Source organism: Salmo trutta, chromosome 10 (assembly GCF_901001165.1).
Source record: "Salmo trutta chromosome 10, fSalTru1.1, whole genome shotgun sequence".
NCBI classification, from domain to species: domain Eukaryota; kingdom Metazoa; phylum Chordata; class Actinopteri; order Salmoniformes; family Salmonidae; genus Salmo; species Salmo trutta.
Genome location: NC_042966.1, coordinates 33,236,267 through 33,254,175, shown reverse-complemented (window position 1 = coordinate 33,254,175; position 17,909 = coordinate 33,236,267). Strand labels below are relative to the sequence as shown.

Sequence of the window (17,909 nt, the reverse complement as noted above, 5' to 3'; positions counted from 1 at the left end):
AGTTACCTTCAAGACATGCAACAGAATAATAACCCACAATGCAAACTCTCAATCTCATTTCAGTCGGTTAAGATCTTGGTTGCCAGCAGCTACAGTAGTTCCCAGAAGTTGGATGAATGAGGGCCCCTTAGTCACAGGTGGCAGACAAAGAAAAGTATGAAAGGAAAGGTGTTTGGTCTTAGTGTCCTTCAAAGATATGGTCAAAATGTTTCATAGAATCAATTATATTTCCAATCTGTGACCATTGAGCACCTCTTCCTTCATTCTATATTGGAAGAGTAGCATAAAAGCATGTATCAAGGGCAGTAAACTACTTAACTATAATACTTACTATTTTCAACTGTAAAAAATGTACTGCTTAGTATCTGTAGAGAGTGCATTGATGTAAGCGGATGCAAGCTGATGTAAGGGCTCCTGAGAGGCACAGTGGTCTAAGGCACTGCATCTCAGTTCATGAGGTGTCACTATACACGCCCTGGTTCAAATCCGGGCTGTATTACAAACAGCTGTGATTGGGTGTCCCGTAGGGCGGCGCACAATTGGCCCAGTGTCGTCCGGGTTTGGCTGGTGTAGGCCATCATTGTAAATAAGAATTTGTTCTTAACTGACTTGCGTAGTTAAACAAAGGATAAATAAAAAAAAGCTAGAATTTTGAAAATCAAGTCTGACATTAAAAAGTGAAAATTACAAACTTTAGAAGCCTTTTTAAAACTCAAATACACTACAAGTCAGCAACAAAAAAGTGATCGAATTAAGATCCTACATCTGTATGGCCTTATTTCAGCAAATTCCAGTGAGCTGATCTACAGATGAAAAATAGGGTGGGATTGTAATGTTTTAAACATCATGGCGCTATGTAACTACACTGATATCTCCTTGTCAGAGACTCAAAGTGACACATCAGAACAAAGATTTTATTTTAAAATAGTTGGTTTATCCTTTGCCAAACAAAACAAAACAAAAAAAACTAAATCCCAATTTACTTCAGACTGCCATCACAATTTTCAGGGTTTGACTTTCCTTCTACTTTGTTTCCCAATTAACACTAAGGCTTGAGTGTTTCTGAAAGACCATAGCACAGACATTCTTCTACCCAATAAATGTACAGCTGAATGCACAATAAATGCATGTCAAGGGATTAAAACCATAACTCTAATCAGGGCATAAGCCCATAAGCGACAAGCGGTCAAAAAACCTGCTTTAAAATTGCAACATTTTCCCACACCAAGCATGGCAAAATGTGTAGAATTGTAGGAAAGGTACTTTTAAACATGCATTTTCAGTCAAAAGGGGTCCACACATTTATTTTGGCTGCTTGGTGTGGGGGCCCCACAGTCAAATTTCGCTTAGGGCTCCCAAAAGGCTAGAGCCGGCCCTGACTCAGATACATCAATTCTCAACATTATCTCTGAAGAGATGCCTTTCAACAGCATACTAATGATGACTGTGGGTGAGCACACAATAAGCGACAAACAAACATGATGATGACTCATGAATGAATAGCCTCAGCATGTCTCCCAGTCAGTGAGCTCTATTTTCCAGCACAGAGACAGCGAGGAGGGAAGCAGGCAGGACCCACCCTGATCCCATATGAGTCAGCTGCAATCATATGCTCCTCTCGCCGTGCCTAACACACCCACCATCTGCGGCTAGACACGGTGGATCAGACCCTGGAGCTTTCACCACACTGTCCCACTCCTCCTGACAGAAGACTGCAATGTGATCATCAACACACACACACACACACACACACACACACACACACACACACAAAAACACACACACACACACACACACAAAAACACACACACACACACACACACACACACACACACACACACACACACACACACACTGGCCAGTCAATCCCACAGCACAGCCAGATGCACAGATGTAGGGACCACAACATGTCATCAGTAATTATTTATTCTTAGCCCTCAAGATGGCCGAAATGGTCCCAATTCCATCTGTGTCTTTCCCCTGCCAAGACCCCATGTTGATGTTGTATAGAATTTCTAACAAATATGCATTTGGTGTTTCTTTAAAGCATTGGTATTCCTTCTTTGTTGGCTGTTTTAATTTGATGAATAAATAAGAAAATCAAACAAAACAGTGCAGGTGTGGTCGTCTTACCTTTGGGTACTGTTGAACTGGGATGAGTACTCTTTCCGAGAGCTTGATGTTTTTGTTACTGATGACATCAAGGTATTTCTTGACGTCACCGTCTTTTCTCAACTCATCCCCCTCATACTTTTCAATTTCTGTAGGAAAAGGTATTCAAGAATAAATGATTAGATATTTTTTATTTATTTTATTTTATTTTATTTAACCAGGTAGGCTAGTTGAGAACAAGTTCTCATTTGCAACTGCGACCTGGCCAAGATAAAGCATAGCAATTCGACACACAACAACACAGAGTTACACATGGAATAAACAAAACATACCGTCAATAATACAGTAGAACAAAAGAAAACAAAAACTCTATATACAGTGAGTGCAAATTAGGTAAGTTAAGGCAATAAATAGGCCATGGTGGCGAAGTAATTACAATATAGCAATTAAACACTGGAATGGTAGATGTGCAGAAGATGAATGTGCAAGTAGAGATACTGGGGTGCAAAGGAGCAAGATAAATAAATAAATACAGTATGGGGATGAGGTAGGTAGATAGATGGGCTGTTTACAGATGGGCTATGTACAGCTGCAGCGATATGTGAGCTGCTCTGACAGCTGGTGCTTAAAGCTAGTGAGGGAGATATGAGTCTCCAGCTTCAGAGATTTTTGCAGTTCGTTCCAGTCATTGGCAGCAGAGAACTGGAAGGAAAGATGACCGAAGGAGGAGTTGGCTTTGGGGGTGACCAGTGAGATATACCTGCTGGAGCGCGTGCTACGAGTGTGTGCTGCTATGGTGACCAGTGAGCTGAGATAAGGCGGGGCTTTACCTAGCAGAGACTTGCAGATAACCTGTAGCCAGTGGGTTTGGTGATGAGTATGAAGCGAGGGCCAACCAACGAGAGCGTACAGGTCACAATGGTGGGTAGTGTATGGGGCTTTGGTGACAAAACGGATGGCACTGTGATAGACTGCATCCAGTTTGTTGAGTAGAGTGTTGGAGGCTATTTTATAGATGACATCACTGAAGTCGAGGATCGGTAGGAAGGTCAGTTTTACGAGGGTATGTTTGGCAGCATGAGTGAAGGATGCTTTGTTGCGATATAGGAAGCCGATTCTAGATTTAATTTTGGATTGGAGATGCTTAATGTGAGTCTGGAAGGAGAGTTTACAGTCTAACCAGACAGCCAGGTATTTGTAGTTGTCCACGTATTCTAAGTCAGAGCCGTCCAGAGTAGTGATGCTGGAAGGGCGAGCAGGTACGGGCAGTGATCGATTGAATAGCATGCATTTAGTTTTAGTTGCATTTAAGAGCAGTTGGAGGCCACGGAAGGAGAGTTGTATGGCATTGAAGCTCATCTGGAGGTTAGTTAACACAGTGTCCAAAGAGGGGCCAGAAGTATACAGAATGGTGTCGTCTGTGTAGAGGTGGATCAGAGAATCACCAGCAGCAAGAGCAACATCATTGATGTATACAGAGAAGAGAGTCGTCCCGAGAATTGAACCCTGTGGCACACCCATAGAGACTGCCAGAGGTCCGGACAACAGACCCTCAGATTTGACACACTGAACTCTATCAGAGAAGTAGTTGGTAAACCAGGCGAGGCAATCATTTGAGAAACCAAGGCTGTCGAGTCTGCCAATAAGAATGTGGTGATTGATAGAGTTGAAAGCCTTGGCCAGGTCGATGAATACGGCTGCACAGTAATGTCTCTTATCGATGGCGGTTATGATGTCGTTTAGGACCTTGAGCGTGGCTGAGGTGCACCCATGACCAGCTCTGAAACCAGATTGCATGGCAGAGAAGGTACGGTGGGATTCAAAATGGTTGGTAATCTGTTTGTTAACTTGGCTTTCAAAGACCATAGAAAGACAGGGTAGGATAGATAGAGGTCTGTAGCAGTTTGGGTCAAGAGTGTCACCCCCTTTGAAGAGGGGGATGACCGCGGCAGCTTTCCAATCTTTGGGAATCTCAGACGATACGAAAGAGAGGTTGAACAGGCTAGTAATAGGGGTTGCAACAATTTCGGCAGATAATTTTAGAAGAGAGGGTCCAGATTGTCTAGCCCGGCTGATTTGTATGGGTCCAGATTTTGCAGCTCTTTCAGAACATCAGCTATCTGGATTTGGGTGAAGGAGAAATGGTGGGGGCTTTGGCGGGTTGCTGTGGCAGTTGACCGGGGTAGGGGTAGCCAGGTGGAAAGCATAGCCAGCCGTAGAGAAATGCTTATTGAAATTCTCAATTACAGTGGATTTATCGGTGGTAATAGTGTTTCCTAGCCTCAGAGCAGTGGGCAGCTGGGAGGAGGTGCTCTTATTCTCCATGAACTTTACAGTGTCCCAGAACTTTTTTGAGTTAGTACTACAGGATGCAAATTTCTGTTTGAAAAAGCTAGCCTTAGCTTTTCTAACTGCCTGTGTATATTTCTTCCTAACTTCCCTGAAAAGTTGCATATTACGGGGGCTATTCGATGCTAATGCAGAACGCCACAGGAAACAGAACTTCAAAGGAAAGGTTCCTCAACATCCTTGTCATTGACAGAGAAGATCCGGTTTCCTATGCTATCTTATTTGTTTTCATTGGTTCTACACTCTTAGAAACAATTGTTTTTCATCTCTCCCATAGGAGAACCCTTTCGGGTTCCATGTAGAACCCTCTGTGGAAAAGATTCTACATGTAACCCAAATGGGTTCTACCTGGAACTTAAAGGGTTCTATCTGCAACCAAAAAGGGTTCTTCAAAGGGTTTTAGATAGCAACTTTAGTGTGCCAGGCAAGCTCAATAGTGTTCCAGGTAAGTAGTGTGCCAGGCAGGCTCGATCTAGTGCAGTTAATGTATTTGTAAAATGATATGAACCCAGGTCTGTTACAGCGTAACCAGGATAATTCAGTCCCTAAGCACAACTTGCAGCTGATCATCATCATCAAAGTTATTTATAGTGCCTGAATGGTGAGAGGAGTAGTTGACATGAGCTGCCAGGTTAAGCATACAAAACAGTCATGAGTTGGAGAACCACTGCGCCGAACAATGATATTTGTTGATTGATACATTTTATAGCACTTGGGAGAGTTGACTGAAAGGCATACAGCCAGGAAACATTAAGGAGCTGGAAATTAAGCTGTCACCTGTCCTCTCTGGGGATCCCCCTCTGTCACTGGCAAATTAATGCTCCGCAGAATTAAGAATGATGAACCTGCGCCACTCTTGTAGAACAATACTAGAGAGACCTGGGCATGGGAGAGATAGGAAGACAAGGCAGCGCGGGGGGGGGGGTGATCTCTCACTCGGAGAGCCCCCTCCTTTCCTTCTCAACGGTTCTGATCTGGAGCGATTCAGCTCTATCTATTTATACACCATTATGACAAACAAAGCTGTGAGTAAGATGAGGGTAAAGTGCACTCTGTTGGCAGAGCTTCACAGCAGGAGGCTGTTGGCTGGTTGTGTATGTGTTGCTGCGTTTGTCTCAGATAACAGGCAAACCTGAAAGGCTTTGTTCCTTTTCAATGAACTCCAGGAATTCTCCAACAGAAAGCTGCTCCCATTCTACATTCCATTCAGGCCTTAAGCCTCTGTGTAGGATGATAGTTATGATATCCATGTAAGAATGAATAGTGAAAGCAATGTAAAATAGCCTATTGCTTAGTCATTTAGCAGACACTCTTATCCAGAGTGACTTACAGCAGCAATTAGGGTTAAGTGCCTTGTTCAAGGGCACAGTGACAGATTTTTTCAACTAGTCTGCTCTGGGATTCAAACCAGCAACTTTTTGGTTACTTGTCCAGTGCTCTTAAGCACTGGGCTACCAGCTTGTAAGGGTACAACAATGGTCATGAGAGGAATACATACTGGAGCACGTACTGCATGACCATGTGGGGTGGATTCAGTCAATGCCTCTCTCATGCTATGCCGTACCAATGTTCACAATCTACCTGTGCCCACAGCACACACACAAAGTAGAAGTACCTGTGTCTAGTTGTGTTCTCAAACTGTCATTTTGTTTGACCATGGGGCACGGCACTGCATACATGTTGAAAAACAAGTTTGATTGAATTGCGCCTCTTGTGGCCCTAACTGTTAGCGAGTGTAACAGTATTTTGGGGAGCGTTGTACATTGTGTCTCCATAGAGACAGCCAAGCTAAGCTTACAAAGTCTGGAATGTTGGCTCTAGTTCAGGCTATGCAGTTCCCCGTGTGAAGAAGGAACCACATGGAATTTCAAGAGTCTGGCTGTAAAGAAATCAACTCATTATGGTTCAATTTGTTTCCAGCTACTGGTCCCAAGGAAGTTGGGTTTCCTTGATGTCTTCCCTGCATATTAAACATCTTGGCTTAATGATCCTTATATTTTGCATCAGTCCTTGATCCTTTACAGTCATCAATGCCCTCTGAAAAATATTGATGTTGCTTTACATCTAGATACCAAGGGCTGGATTCAGGGTGGATTTAACGTTGGTAATACTTAGGATTTAGTTGAACGCATTTATCCGACATTGCAGATAGTGACTTTCCCAGACTGACAGAAAAGTCCCAGTAACTTGGTTGATTCAGGGAGATTTTCAGCAGATTGAACTGCATAGTTCTTTCAAACATGACAGGTTCCCTTTGAGATTCTTTGGATTGGAACACACTGCCGGTGCTGTCTTGTTCCCATAATCTCATTCCTTTCAACTGAGTCTCACATAAAGGAGCTAAACTGAACTCAAAATGAGACACTTCCAGTGAGTGTCGTTTTGAAAACGCCACTTAATAATGATGTTGTGAATTTGATGCAGTGAAGCTACTGTCAAGTTGTAGGAGTGTTGAGGCTCCAGCAAACACCACAATTATAAACTACCTTTGGGTATCAAACTGAATAGGGTTTAGAGATCTTTCCTACTTTGGAGTGAGACTTGTCCATAGTATTATTTCTAAACACTGTGAACGTTTTATTGTGCCAGGGACTTACATAGGATCGTTTCCACAAAAATGAAATTGTGCTGAGGTACCCAGATTTATTTTTTTCTTCTTCTTTTTTTAAATCCCCTCCTCTCCACTTGCACACTCGTACAGAGGCCTAGTTGAAAAGCCTTGAACAGGGAGAATAGTGATTTGAATGTAGCAACCCACTGCTAAGTGAAATCAGAACGCTTACTCATACACCTGCCACTCTGTACCCCTTAGACTCCTTACTGACCCCCCAGGTGAACTGCTCCAAGACCTCTCTAGTCCCTTTAATCCCTAACATCTGCTGACTGCATATGCTGTGGCTGGCTCGGTGACACCTGCCTTCTCCGGAGGATGCAGTAAAGTAGCCAGGTGACCCCAGCCCGCTAGCAGGAAGGTCTCGCACAGAAATCAAACTATTGAAATCTTTGAAAAGGCATGCTTAGATGGCAAGAGGGCATGGACAATCTATATACCCTGCTGCGGGCCTTTGTGAAGACAGGTTTGAGTAGTTATTCTCTTGCTGGTTGGGATGGGAAGGGGGGGATGTGGGGTGGGAAGCATGATTTCCAGGTGGAGAGGGAGGAAATGTACCTGTAATCCCACTCTGAAAAAGAAAAATTACAAATCTAAATAAAAAGTTATTCACCAAAAAAAGACAGCTTTTAACTGCCTATGAGCCATTGAATTGAACAACCATTGAATATGAGCCATTGAATTGAACAACCATTGAATATGAGCATTGAATTGAACAACCATTGAATATGAGCCTATGAATTGAACAACCATTGAATATGAGCCATTGAATTGAACAACCATTGAATATGAGCCATTGAATTGAACAACTATTGAATATGAGCCATTGAATTGAACAACCATTGAATATGAGCCTATGAATTGAACAACCATTGAATATGAACCTATGAATTGAACAACCATTGAATATGAGCATTGAATTGAACAACCATTGAATATGAGCCATTGAATTGAACAACCATTGAATATGAGCATTGAATTGAACAACCATTGAATATGAGCCATTGTATTGAACAACCATTGAATAAGAGCCTATGAATTTAACAACAATAAACACAAGGACACCCTGTCACGTCCTGACCAGCAGAGGGAGCAATTATATTAGTTTTGGTCAGGACGTGGCAGGGTTTTTGTGTGTGTTAAGTGTTGTGTTGGTGATTGGACTCCCAATTGAAGGTAGGTGTGTTGAGTTGCCTTTGATTGGGAGTCCTATATAGTAGTGTGTGTTTTTCTTTGGGGTTGTGGGTAATTGTTTCTTGTTTAGTGTGGTTGCACCTGACAGGACTGTTGGCTGTCAGTTTCCTTTTTTTTTTTTTGTAGTCTTCGTTCTAATTAAATTGAAGGATGAATACTAACTCTACTGCATTTTGGTCCATTTCTGAAGACAGCTGTGACAGAATTACCCACCAAACTTGGACCAAGCAGCAGAGGAACGAGGAGGAAGGATGGACGTGGGCAGAGATAAGGATGAGCGTTTCCAGGGCTATGGAAGAGTTTAGTAAACTCGAGAGGCAGCCCCAAGAATTTTTTTGGGGGGGGCACAAGGGCAGTTTTGCGGGGCAAGAATGGAGCCCCAGGCCAGCTCCCCGCACTAGCCCTGAGGTGCGTGTCTCCAGGCTGGCATGTCCAGTACCAGCCCCACGCATCAGGCGTCTAGTGTTTCAGCCCAGCCTTGCCAGTCAGGAGCTGCCAGAGCTGCCTGCCAGTCAGGAGTCGCCAGAGCTGCCCGCCAGTCAGGAGTCGCCAGAGCCGCCCGCCAGTCAGGAGTCGCCAGAGCCGCCCGCCAGTCAGGAGTCGCCAGAGCCGCCCGCCAGTCAGGAGTCGCCAGAGCCACCCGCCAGTCAGGAGTCGCCAGAGCCGCCCGCCAGTCAGGAGCCGCCAGAGCCGCCCGCCAGTCCGGGTCTGCCAGAGTGGCCCGACTGCCCAGGTCTGCCAGAGTGGCCCGACTGTCCTCCGGTCCAGCCCGAGTGGCCCGTCTGCCTGGAGCTGCCAGAGTGGCCCGCCTGCCCGGATCTGCCAGGGTGCCCCGCCTGTCCTCCGGCCCAGCCCGAGTGGCCGGCCTGTCCTCCGGTTCAGCCCGAGTGGCCCGCCTGCCCGGATCTGCCAGAGTGGCCCGCCTGCCCAGATCTGCCAGGGTGCCCCGCCTGTCCTCCGGCCCAGCCAGAGTGGTCCGTCTGCCAGGGTCAGCCCGAGTGGCCCGTCTGCCCGGCGCAGCTATCGGCACCACCGAAGTGGGCGACGCCGAAGGTGGAGCGAGGTCCACGTCCTGCACCTGAGCCACCTCCAGGATAGGTGGGTTGGGGAGGGAGGGTGTAGCACAGTGCCGTCGTTGACGGCAGCCACTCTCCCTTCCCTCCCTTATTGTTTAGGGGTTATTGTTTATTGGTTTTGTTGGGGTATTGGAGATTTTTTTATGTTAAGGTGCATTCCGGGGTCTGCACCTTGAGGGGGGGGGGGGGGTACTGTCACGTCCTGACCAGCAGAGGGAGCAATTGTATTAGTTTTGGTCAGGACGTTGCAGGGTTTTTGTGTGTGTTAAGTGTTGTGTTGGTGATTGGACTCCCAATTGAAGGCAGGTGTGTTGAGTTGCCTTTGATTGGGAGTCCTATATAGTAGTGTGTGTTTTTCTTTGGGGTTGTGGGTAATTGTTTCTTGTTTAGTGTGGTTGCACCTGACAGGACTGTTGGCTGTCAGTTTCCTTGTTTTTTTGTTTTTGTATAGTGTTCGTTCTAATTAAATTGAAGGATGAATACTAACTCTGCTGCATTTTGGTCCATTTCTGAAGACAGCTGTGACACACCCACTCTCTTGAGTCGTAATGATTTTATAGAAAACAACTTTACCAACAACCATTGCGATATCGATCATAATATATTGTGCAACCCTAATATGGATTAGTTCTGATTGTACAGTATTGTAGCCTATCTATTCCTTTTTTAAAGCACAATGTGAAAGCAACAAACAAATAAGCCTTGCACTGTTATTTTTGTAAAACAAGGTCATATGCAGCAGTTACATGTGTCAAATGTGAAAAGAATTCTGCATTAACATGACAATCTTTGTTGATAATAAGTCCAATCACCAAACCAGAAAAAAGGCCAGATAGTTACTCAATTTCCAATCTACCATTTTCCTCTTAACCATTAGAATTTAGAACTGAGGACATTGTACTGACATGTGTATTAGGAAACAGTGCTTGACAGTTGGACACACTAATCTGTAACCAGTCAGAAGGGAAACACATAGTGTGTTTGACAGTTCTTCTCACTTGAAGCATCCTAACTATGTTCACTGGGAAAACTGTGACTCATTTGGCATGTGTGTGAGTGTCTGACTGAGCATCTCTTTCCCCAATCATGAATATGTATAACCTAATATCTATTTCAGACGACAGGGTTCACCTTACTGTTCCACTGTGCTGCATATTAAAGTGTTCTGTCTTCCTTCTGATGCCTCCTACCTATTGGAGGTCATTTTTTATTATGGCGCCACGTCTTTGTGCATGTTACTGAATCGATGTAGTTGACCCCAAGGGAATGGTATCCGACCAGCCTCAATGCATCAAACACAGCCAGAACAAGTCCAAAAGCAGTCACCCAATTTGACGCATACGTTTTTATTATCTCACAAAAGAATCCACACTAAAACATATAACCAAACCAAAAATGAAGCAATTCATGGTCAAAATGAATATGCCAAAGTATACAGTAAATGCAACCTCAGTGACCCCAATAAGGTGACTTGAGTGAATTACTGTACCTGTGCATGCAATAGTTATGTACAACATTAACAAGATACTGCATAATTCATTTGACATTATTGTGGGTGGAAAATGTGTCTTATGTGAGTTACCTCTCTCCCTTGTTCCCCTCTTTCCCTCTCTCCCTTTCTCCTTCCATCCCTCCTATTCAGATATAACTCCTGATATGTTCATTGTCTTACAAAAAGCATTATCATTCAACAGGCCATTTTATTTACCTTGCAAGTAGGTAGAGGTATGCAGATTGATAAGCATAGATTATATACCATATAAAGTAAGTGCCAATATTGGATCGGATTTAATTGTAAATTATACCTGCTTTGATATGAATACATCACAACACTTAAATAAATATAAATATAGCCTAGCGGTCAGAGCGTTGGACCCGTAACCAAAAGTGTTGCTGGATCAAAAAATCTGTTGTTCTGCCCCTGAACAAGGCAGCTAACCCACTGTTCTCCAGTAGGCCGTCATTGTAAGTAAGAATTTGTTCTTAACTGACTTGCCTAGTTAAATTTATTTAAAAAAAAAGTATGACAAAGAACAGCAACAAATCATATAATATCATATACCACTTTAAGCATTACATTGTACTCTCTCCCTCAAGAGCTAATTGTTTTCTTCATCTTAATACAATTCCTTCATTGAACCATTGCCTTGGGCTTCACTGAGAGAGTGATGAGAGGGAAACATGGAGCTGTCATATTGCTGGAGGTAAATGACCATGCTAAGGGATTTAAGCTTACAACCTGCTGTGTTGCACAGCAGACATTTCTACTGTGGGCTCTGCGTTACTGAGCCGTATGTATTACCTAGAAGTAGCCTGCAGCCCAGCACCATCCCAGGTGGTACCCCTGCCAGATGTGAGGTTACAGCCACAGCCACACTTTCATTTCCTGCTTTCACAACTCCACCAGCAGCTAAATGAACCACCGTGAGCCTTCTGCAACACCATTTCACCATTCAACAAAACAGAACTGAAATTTCATCCAAACCATGTATTCACATTTATGACAGATAAATGAAATAGACTGAAGTTAGAAATCAAACATGGATATATGTCCACCGGACTCTTTTGATCTACTGGCAATAACAATCTATCCAAATTCGAATTCAATAACATTAAAATGTAATGAAAAAGGGTCGTCCAGCATTACTTATGTTTGTCAATCAAATGTAGGTGCTAAGCTATTGGGTGGGGTAGATATGCAGCACCATTAGGATGCCATTATTTACAGGTACGATCCCACGCTGTGCGTATGAAACAGCCTTGCGTAAATTTGGCAAAGGGAGCTGTTGTTGACCAATGATGGTCCTGGGTGGTCCTTTACGGCTCAGTTGGTAGAGCATGGCGCATGCAATACCAGGACGGTGGGTTTGATTCCAAGGGCCACCCATGTGAAAAGCTTTTTGCACTCATGACTGCAAGCCGCTTTGGATAAAAGCGTATGTTATATGAAAAATAAATCGGAACTGACTTTCTGAATTGCAATTAGGAATATTCTGGGGTTTTATTAGCACACTATTTAGGTGTTTCATGAACCCAATTTGCCGCAATTAATTATGTTAGTCAGTTAGATTTACGTGCTAAGTTATTGTGTGGGATAGATGCAGTACCATTAGAACAACATTGTCTACGGGTCGTTATTGAATTGCAGTGGCATTTGGGGCATGGCATTTTGGAAAAAAGGGATTCATTATTTTAAAAAAATGTAAAGTGTATTTTGGTACATCTAAATATGTTCGCTTAATGACTTAATTATTTTTACCATTATGATAACATTGTGCCACCAGTAGTAGTAACACCAATGATGGTAACACCAATGACACATTTGAGGTAATTTAGGATTTTCTTAAATGGAGGTCACAGATGCTCAAATCTAATGTCATTAACCCTTTAAAAATCTATTATTTAAGTTATATGATTAATAATTTTGTTCACAATGTATTTTCCCTTCATTTAAATTGAGTATCACCAATGACACTTCGAATTTAGACGCAACAAGTTATCAATGGAATCCTCAAATCTGTGACATACTAAAAGGGTGTGATTAGCTAATAACTGTATTCAATAAAGACCCCGCCCCCATAACAGTTTGCCACTGGAGGAAATGTTCAAGCTTGTAACGTGTACGCTAAGAGTCGGGAAGCAAGTACGGGGAGTGAATGTAATAATAAATAAACTAACATGGAACAAAACAAACACAAGCAGCGTACAGACATGAAACACAGAAACAGAAACAATAACACCTGAGGAAAGAACCAAAGGGAGTGACAGATATAGGGAAGATAATCAAGGAGGTGATGGAGTCCAGGTGAGTCTCATGAGGCGCAGGTGCGCGTAACGATGGTGACAGGTGTGCGTAATAATGAGTAAACTGGCGACAACGAGCGCCAGAGAGGAGGAGCGGGAGTAGACAAAGGTTCTTGTATATCTTTGTACTTCCTGATTTTCAAGGTGGTAACACCAATGACATAAAACTGAGGGACAGACATTATACTAGTGAAAAAAAATAGCCTTCTTTGTTTTATAAATTTATACAACATATGAAATACTTTTGTTTACTTTCTAGCTTTCAAAATAATAGATATTTCTAAATCCCCCAAACATGTCACTACAACTCTACTGGGTCACTACTGGGACAAGCCAATTTGCTTTCCCTAAGTGCTGTAGCCCTTTAAACTCACATGCACACTACACACCCGTTTAGCCCAAATGTGCACTTCACATTTCCATATTATAAAACAAATGTAATTTACAGAATCAATGTTCATGATAACTATGTTTTATGCACAGTTACAATGATCATACACAGGATTGTTCTGGATTGTTCTGAACAGAATGAGCTTATGTTTACCGTTAGACCACTTGCTCAAGCCCTTGTAATTGTTGTGTCTGCCCCAAATTTTGGATGAATATTCTTGTAATGTTACTGAATATATCCAGAGTATTTACAGATTTAGTTATCGACAAATGGCTGCAGAAAGTACAGTAAAATGCACATAAATTCAGTCTTGTTTCAGGTGAACTGTTGCGTCCTCACCTTTGTTCTGAGAATTTCCCCATAATCTTCTAATTGTTCCCTTTTAATTGCTACCATGGTTATGCATATGCTCCTCATATTTTTCCTATTGGAAACATCTAATTGTGAACCTGTCCATTGTGGTCTCCCGTTTATTAGCTTTCCAGAGGATAAAGAATCTCCCAAAATTAATAATTATCTTAATTGTGTAGTCTGCACACTCAGTCACTGCTTTCAGCAAACACTATTGTTAACCTCAAATCCACATACTTAGGCTTTCAGTTGCTGTGAATTGACTTCAGCAACTTCACATATCGATGTTAAAATGTCATACACTCATCGAAAAAAAAGGTGCTATCTAGAATCTAATAGGGTTCCAGGTAGAACCCTTTTGGGTCCCATGTAGGACCATTTCCACAGAAGGTTCTACATGGAACCCAAAAGGGTTCTACGTGGAACCAATAATGGTTTTCCCTGGAACCAAAAAGGGTTCCCCAATGGGGACAGCCGAAGAACCCTTTTGCAACCTTTTTTTCTAAGAGTGTACATCTACTGTGTGACGGCATGATACAGATTGCCTTTCAGGCATAGTCAATGTATTGAATTATTTCAGGCATTATGCTTTGCTTGGGGATCTTGGTCTAAACATAACTTTTCTGAACAATTGGAGAGGTAGAGGTAGTATTGTCTCATGTACCTCCCATTCACCTCCCATTCATTCATATATCATACAGTACATGTATTGTATATCAAAAGGGACAGTGATTCGATCATGAAGTGTTTTACTTTCTGTAGGAAGGACATCCAGGGAGTTTGTCATCACCATTGATCAGATTTCCTGTGTGATTTCAGTGTGCCTGCTTCTATCATTATGGCTGTATAATTTATTTAACAGCGCAGGAACACATCCATCTTCCTGGCCTGATGAATATCTGGTACAACCATTATCATGTAGCAGAGAAGAAAACAACAGAAACACTTATGACCTCCAATATTTAGCTCTGGACCAAAAACACTTTTCCTCTCAACAACAGGCTACACACGTCAACAGGTGCAACACTATGTGTAACATGAGACATGCTTCAATGGACAATATCCAATATCTACTATACTATATTTTCAGGTAAGGAAGTGTGGCGGAGGTGGTTCGATGAACTACACCTGTGTGATGAGTAACGCTGTGGCAGTCACGTAATTTCGTCAGCCGGTGATTGTCAAGCAATCATTATTTATTTTAGACATTTCTAAAGAAAGATGACATGAAGAAAATGTAGTCTATTTCAGAAGAACAGAATAGCATACTCTGAGTTGTAGGCTGCACTTGTTCATTTAGCAGACAAGATTTGGTTAGAATTCCATGGCATCTTTTACATTACTTTATAGTATGAAGAATACAGTTGAACAAAGCTGAATAAAATAGAAAGGATATTTTCTCCAAACAATTTGAGGGAGTGTGAACATGCTGCTATTCTATGTTGAGTGGTTAACAAATAAATAGGTACTCCTATATGCTTAATTTAGAGTTATTAATCAAACTTTAGTTGTTCTACAAACGTTGGCCAATATGTTTTGATTTTTAATACATTCAAAGGCTGAATGATGCAACTCTAATGATGATTTGAAAAAGTTGGTTGAAGGCAGGCTGTACACTCTTCATCAGTCTCTCATTCACAATTTGACAAGCACTTGATAATGCCTCGAATTTCCTGGCGGCATCCCCTGTGTGGCCGTAATGCACCCCCAAAAAATCCATGCCTTTTGCGGCCAGTGGCTGTTGTTCCCTTCTCCCTGAGTGCTGTGTGCTGCGTGCCCTGAAGCACCTCTCACTCATATGGCTCTCCATCACGTGATTGGGTCTTTCTCACAAGCTACAAGTGAAGACAGACACTTCAGGGACGCAACAGCGCGCATCCTTTTCATCAGCCCACAAGATGAGTAGGTCTAACGAACAGCAAAAGTGCTAGCCTATGTCAATCTACTATCCCCATAGTACAAAAGTTGATCTATTCTATTCTATGCGAGAAACAAATGTTACAAATTAATACAACCACTACATTCAAAAAAACTTTTTTACGCTATGAGGCTGACAAACTGATCACAACGTTGAGCTTTTAAAATTTGATAAACTATTAGGCTATTTCTTCACATTATAAGCACAGAAATGCGCACACTGCAGTTTTCCATTAGCGGGAAAACACCATTATCAAAAGTGACTGCAAATGCAATTATGCATGTAATGCTTTTATTATAAAGGTGCATTGTTATGGTGAAAATGATCTTCCCCAAACTTGAAACTCATGCGCTGCTTATGTATGCCAGTTAGGCTCTACACCCCTTTTTAAGAAGTTATTTGGCCACTTTAGTTATAAACCTTATCAAAACATATAGACCTATAGGCAAGGCTACATGAGATGTGCTACTATGATTAAAAAAGTCACACAAAAAATACATTGTTTCTTGCCTTATGCTGGGCATCATTCACAAGGGATAAATATATAATTCACAAGCGATAGGCTAATATTCTCACCCATCACACTCTTCTTGATTTAATCTTGTCTTTACATATACTAAATAATATATGTGTGAAATAAGTTTGGATTTAGAATGGACCATTATTATGCACCTGTCTCGAAGCAGGGGCAGGGGAAAAAATACATGTCATCTATGCACTTAAACAGAGAATGGAGGATGCTTTTACTGTGGTTCATTTTCACACCAGCCAGGTAGGCTATACTCCTGTTGTAAAGATAAGCAATGTGCTTAATATTAGGAAAGTTGAGAAATAAACATAGTAGGCCTAGCCTATAGAAAACTCATGTGATCCTCCTCTTTTTAATAGAGGCAATCACTCTGTTTTCTCTTGGCCTATAGAAATGTTGTGCAACATGAGCTCATGGGCTCTCAGTGTTTGATTTGATTTTCGATTACTTTTGCATTGATGTCAGAGTGATTAGAGGGTTTGCAAGTTTGGTAGGCTACTAATGACCATCAGCATCATCAGAGCTTGGAGAAGTTTAATTACCGTGACTTAACGGTCACATGGAATTTGACTGCCTTCATGACTCGTGACCACCAGTGTGGCGGTAATATGGTCACCGCAGCAGTCCTAGTGAAAAGTAACCTTCAGGGTTTTTTCTGCACAGAATAGTTTTGGGCAGGCAGGCCACCTAAGTGTTTTTTCGGGCCACCTATGTCCAAACAGAATTTTTTTTTTAAAGAGTAATACATAAAGTATGTAGAAAGGATAATGGACCTATATATTTTTTAAATAAGATCATATATGAACAAAACAATCACCAAAATAAAAGGTAGATAGTCATGGAGAATCTAAGGATTGCTTTTGTTATGGCCTGGGTCCCCCATTGATTTTGTTTTAATGTTCGAGTAACTCAGACAACATAAGCCATGGCAAAATGTGTAGAATTGCAGGAAATGTGCTTTAAAACTGCACATTTTTCTCAATTTTATCTCAGCAACGTGGCAAAATATACTGAATTGCAGGACATTAGCTTTAAAAAAGCAACATTTTGTCACTCTCGGCCAACAGGAGGGCCTCTAAAATGTTTGGTCGGCAACCGCATCATTAGCCACTACCCCCATGCCCACCACCTAAGCCCCATTTTGATCCAGAAAAAAACCCTGACCTTACCTACGACCTGAAATCTTGTGCTAGCTCCCAGTGGGATAACAGTAAGATAATGCGGTTTTGAGTGAATGACCTGGGATCGATACGTGGTCGGTAAAATATGCAAGATACAAATATAAGCAGACAGCTCAAATGCCCTTAAGCATGTGCCATTTCCAAATGATTACTTCAATCCATGGAGATCATTTACAAATGTTATACTTTTTTATGTTCAAATTAAAGGCCAAGGTATTCTCCATATCTGCAGGCTATACAACCAATGGTCAAATTTCAAATTCCCAGTTAGGTCGGGGATTGCACACCTTGTATTTATATGAGGGGGAAATGATAATTGACTGATTCTCTAGTCTAAATACAACATTTTAACAGTTTTTTTGCCTAGATTTACAGTAAATGTGGCTCAAGGTC

General features: G+C 42.0%; 1 protein-coding gene across 9 annotated transcripts in view; it reads right to left on the bottom strand.

Moving 5' to 3' along the window:
* Positions 1 to 17,909, bottom strand: part of LOC115201586 (KH domain-containing, RNA-binding, signal transduction-associated protein 2) — a 126,755-nt gene that overhangs the window by 100,710 nt on the left and 8,136 nt on the right. For all 9 annotated transcript variants that reach the window (XR_003879767.1, XR_003879770.1, XR_003879769.1 and 6 more), the window contains exon 2: positions 2,134 to 2,261. Coding sequence is in view for 2 of the 9 variants with exons in the window: in XM_029765348.1 (XP_029621208.1) it covers positions 2,134 to 2,261 (128 nt within the window). In the remaining 7 variants the exon portion in view is untranslated. The remainder of the gene's footprint in view (positions 1 to 2,133; positions 2,262 to 17,909) is intronic.